At 46.4% G+C, this 3577-nt stretch overlaps 1 protein-coding gene across 1 annotated transcript; it reads left to right on the plus strand.

Moving 5' to 3' along the window:
• Positions 1-1592: 1592 nt before the first annotated feature.
• On the plus strand, positions 1593-3184 carry gja4 (gap junction protein alpha 4). Its single transcript, XM_071540340.1, has 2 exons — positions 1593-2042; positions 2084-3184. Exons 1-2 carry the CDS (start codon positions 1593-1595, stop codon positions 2747-2749), a joined length of 1116 nt encoding a protein of 371 aa, XP_071396441.1. The 3' UTR covers positions 2750-3184.
• The last annotated feature ends 393 nt before the right edge of the window (positions 3185-3577 follow it).

Raw genomic sequence — 3577 nt, forward strand, 5'->3', positions numbered from 1 at the left:
TACCTATAGTGATTTATAGTGATTTTGTCGTATTGTGTGGTATGTTCTTTTCTCCTATGTTATTATTACTATAGGATTTTGTGTGGAAGCCTATAATGTTTTGAGCTATATTAGCTGCATGATGGTTTAAAGTTTTACTCTGATATTTATATAGCATCCTTCTGACATTTATTATAGGATTACTAAGGTTCTTTTTTAGGATTGGTTGTCAGTGTTGTTTTGATTTGTCATATTGATAGTGTAAATCCACCTCAAATGATTACATATGACAACACTCTGACCCAGGACCCAGCCTAGATCAATTAAATTATAATCTCTGTGCTGGTTCAGCACCATAGGATCTCTAAAACTTTACTTATTGTGAGTGTTATGTAGAATGTCTGAATTATTATTTTTTTCTCAATGGGGAAGAAATAACAGACAAACATAAATAGCCTAAACAAATACACAAGTCACAGCAGTGCTTAACCCCCCACACAGGATGTTTATCCAGATGTGTGTGTGTGTGTGTGTGTGTGTGTGTGTGTGTGTGTGTGTGTGTGTGTGTACATCATGACCACATGGCAAATGTCATGTAGAGACCCCAGGAACCCCCTTTGTGTGCCTTTGAACGGCTGAGTGCGTGACTGTACAACATGTATTTCCTTTCTGATAAGGGACACTGTGTCACTTATCATCCAAAACTTCCAAGGAAAACCCCTCACCCAATCCCTCATGACATCATTTTAATGAAATCAATCAATTTCTGTGATTTCAATCTGCTTTAATGGATCGATTAATTCAATCAGACTAGAAAAATGAAGAAACGTACAGTATAATATAGAATCTAAAAGTTTGAGAGCCGCCTCCTGGCCTCACCCACTCCGAGTTTACTATGAATAGTGAAACTGTACATTGTTTCCATTGATGCTAAAAGTTTATGTTTGGAACCATGTGTTTTTAGTTTGTTTTAGTTCATTTTAGTGTATTGGGGGACTTGTTTTCAGATTTTGATGATGTGGAGTTGGAGCCCACCCTAACAGTGGTGTGAGCTCATGGAAGAACTAATAGGGGGTTGTTGTATGCTCAGCCAAATACACGTTTTCTAGTAAAAAGACACCATTATACTGGAAAGGTTAGGAGAAACTTAGGTCATTTGTTGCTTATAGAAACGGTCAAATACTTCTGCATTATGTTTACATGAAAAAATTACATGAAAGTCCTCGGGGGATCTTGTAGAGGAAATAAAAATACACCAATTAGCTGTTAAGTGTTATACTTTCAAGCCAATCTGCTCAGTAATGTAGAGGTAAATATAAATTGGTGTTCATCATACGGCAAACAACCACCAATGTGAACAAATATCAATTACACTTTCAGAAAAACATTGATTTATGCTTTTTCCCCCTTAAAAGACCCTACCCTCACATAACTTACATGAGTCTGAAGTCTTTAAACACTGTAGGGCCTCTTATGTCTCTCTGATCCAAACGGCATTCTTTAGCAGTGATTTACAAATGACTGTGTGTGGGGGTCAGCTACCCATTGTTCCTAAAACTTTCTCTCATCCACCCTCCCCTTCATCTACCACTTGTCCCTCTTAGGTGCGGAGGATGTCCAGAGCTGACTGGTCCTTCCTGGAGCACCTGCTGGAGGAGGGCCAGGAGTACTCGACGGGCGTGGGCCGGGTCTGGCTCACCGTTCTCTTCCTGTTTCGCATGCTGGTGTTGGGCACTGCCGCCGAGTCCGCCTGGGACGACGAGCAAGCCGGCTTCATCTGCAACACGAAGCAGCCCGGCTGCACCCCCGTCTGCTACGACAAAGCCTTCCCCATCTCCCATTTCCGCTACTTTGTCCTCCAAGTCATCTTCGTCTCCACGCCGACCATCTTCTACTTTGGATACGTGGCCATAAGGGCCGGGAAGGACAAGGCGAAAGAGGAGAGAAAAGATGAGAGCCAGACGGAGGAAGGTGGTGGAAGTAAGAGAGGGGACATCGCGATCGATCGGGACAATAATGAAGTGAGGAAAGAGAAGACGGAAGAGAAGGAGGAAGAGGATAAGGGAGATGGGGGAAAGGTAGAAAAGCTGGGAAGGTTCTTCCTGAGGCTCCTAAACTGAAAGGCAGGCTGCTGTGTGCGTATGCCTTCAGCATCCTGTTTAAAGTCCTCCTGGAAGTCGGCTTCATCGTGGGGCTGTGGATCCTCTACGACGGCTTCTTCATTGCGCCCAGGTTTGAGTGCGTAGGGGACCCCTGCCCTCACACGGTGGACTGCTTTGTCTCGCGACCCACGGAGAAGACCATCTTCACCTTCTACACCCAGGCCATCGCTGCCATCTCCCTGCTCCTCAACCTCATCGAGCTCCTGCACCTCCTCCAGCTGGCCATCTCCCACCGGCTGGAGAAACGCTACCGTACCCAGCGCCAGGCCGACTTCCCCCGGGCGGAGCGGGTACGGGCCCGGCCAGAGGCTCCAGGGTTCCAAATGGAGACGGTGCCATCTTACCAACAGGGGAGCCATATCCACCTCCCCACGGGCGAGGATACAGGCTACCCCAAGCCCTGTGAGAGCTACGTGGATGTGGGGACGGAGGGGAGCTGGGGGCCCGGAGAGGCTGGGAATGACCTGCTCCCCAGTTATCTGAACTGTATGAGGGGTATGAGGACCACACATTCCCCTAGGGCCCACCATAAGAAACATGCACACCACAATGGGAAACAAAGTAAGGGCGCCCATAAGGGACACTCAAAGCAAAAGCATTATGTATGATGGGTGAGACGATGCTGATGGCTCTGAAAGCTTTGTTTGCTTTCAGAGTCCTCCATTTTGAAAATATTGTAGTACATATGACACTTGAGTATCAGGAGTGCACAATGAGAGTTCAGATGGGGAAGAAATGAAGAAGAACAACTATTGCACTGTGAACTGAATGCCTCAGAGGCAGGCAGACATTCAAACAGAGATATAACAGATAAATGGACCTATTCAAATCGAAACATTTTGAGAACACCCCCCAAGGGAAGAACAGAGACTCGGCAAAGAAAATGAGACTCCACTATGAGAGAAGATTACAGTTATAAGATTCCTTCAGGTTGCATTTAATGGATTTTAGTGCTGAATGTGACAGTGTGAAAAAATACTGTGTGGTGCGGAGGGGTCCTGGGGAGGGAGTGTGTGTGTGTGTGTGTGTGTGGGGGGGGGTTATGTGATGGAACCGGATTTAAGCATGTTCGCCTGAGGATTACACTGTAACCCCCTGGAGCCCCTTGAAGCCCCCCTCTCTCCCCATCACTCAGCTGACAGGACAGTGGAATGTAATGGGCTCTGGATCCTGCTCAACTCCCATGGGGATGATGCTTGTGTACATGTAGACGTGAATGCATGCACACACACGTACACACACAGCTTTTTTGTTTTTTTTTCACCCATCACCCAACGAGACTTGGTCACACAAGTTGGGGCTAGGGGCTAGGGAAGCAGGGGTAAGGAGAGGGGGAGCCAAACCATGGAATTCTGGGATTGTGAAGGACTGACGCTTGCCAGTAACCAAAACATTTTAATATGAACTATGGACAGAGGGGAAAGAGAGGACCACTG

This window comes from Centroberyx affinis, unplaced genomic scaffold (assembly GCF_046629955.1).
Source record: "Centroberyx affinis isolate AG114_WGS23_722 - 3 ecotype Tasmania unplaced genomic scaffold, CSIRO-AGI_Caff_v1 ptg003618l_1, whole genome shotgun sequence".
NCBI classification, from domain to species: domain Eukaryota; kingdom Metazoa; phylum Chordata; class Actinopteri; order Beryciformes; family Berycidae; genus Centroberyx; species Centroberyx affinis.

Bases quoted from the DNA above. Each gene is read 5' to 3' on its own strand.
- gja4 (XM_071540340.1), top strand. From the start codon at position 1,593: ATGTCCAGAGCTGACTGGTCCTTCCTGGAGCACCTGCTGGAGGAGGGC. The intron at 2,043-2,083 runs GGAGATGGGGGA...AAGGTTCTTCCT, and splicing joins AGAAGGAGGAAGAGGATAAG to GAGGCTCCTAAACTGAAAGG.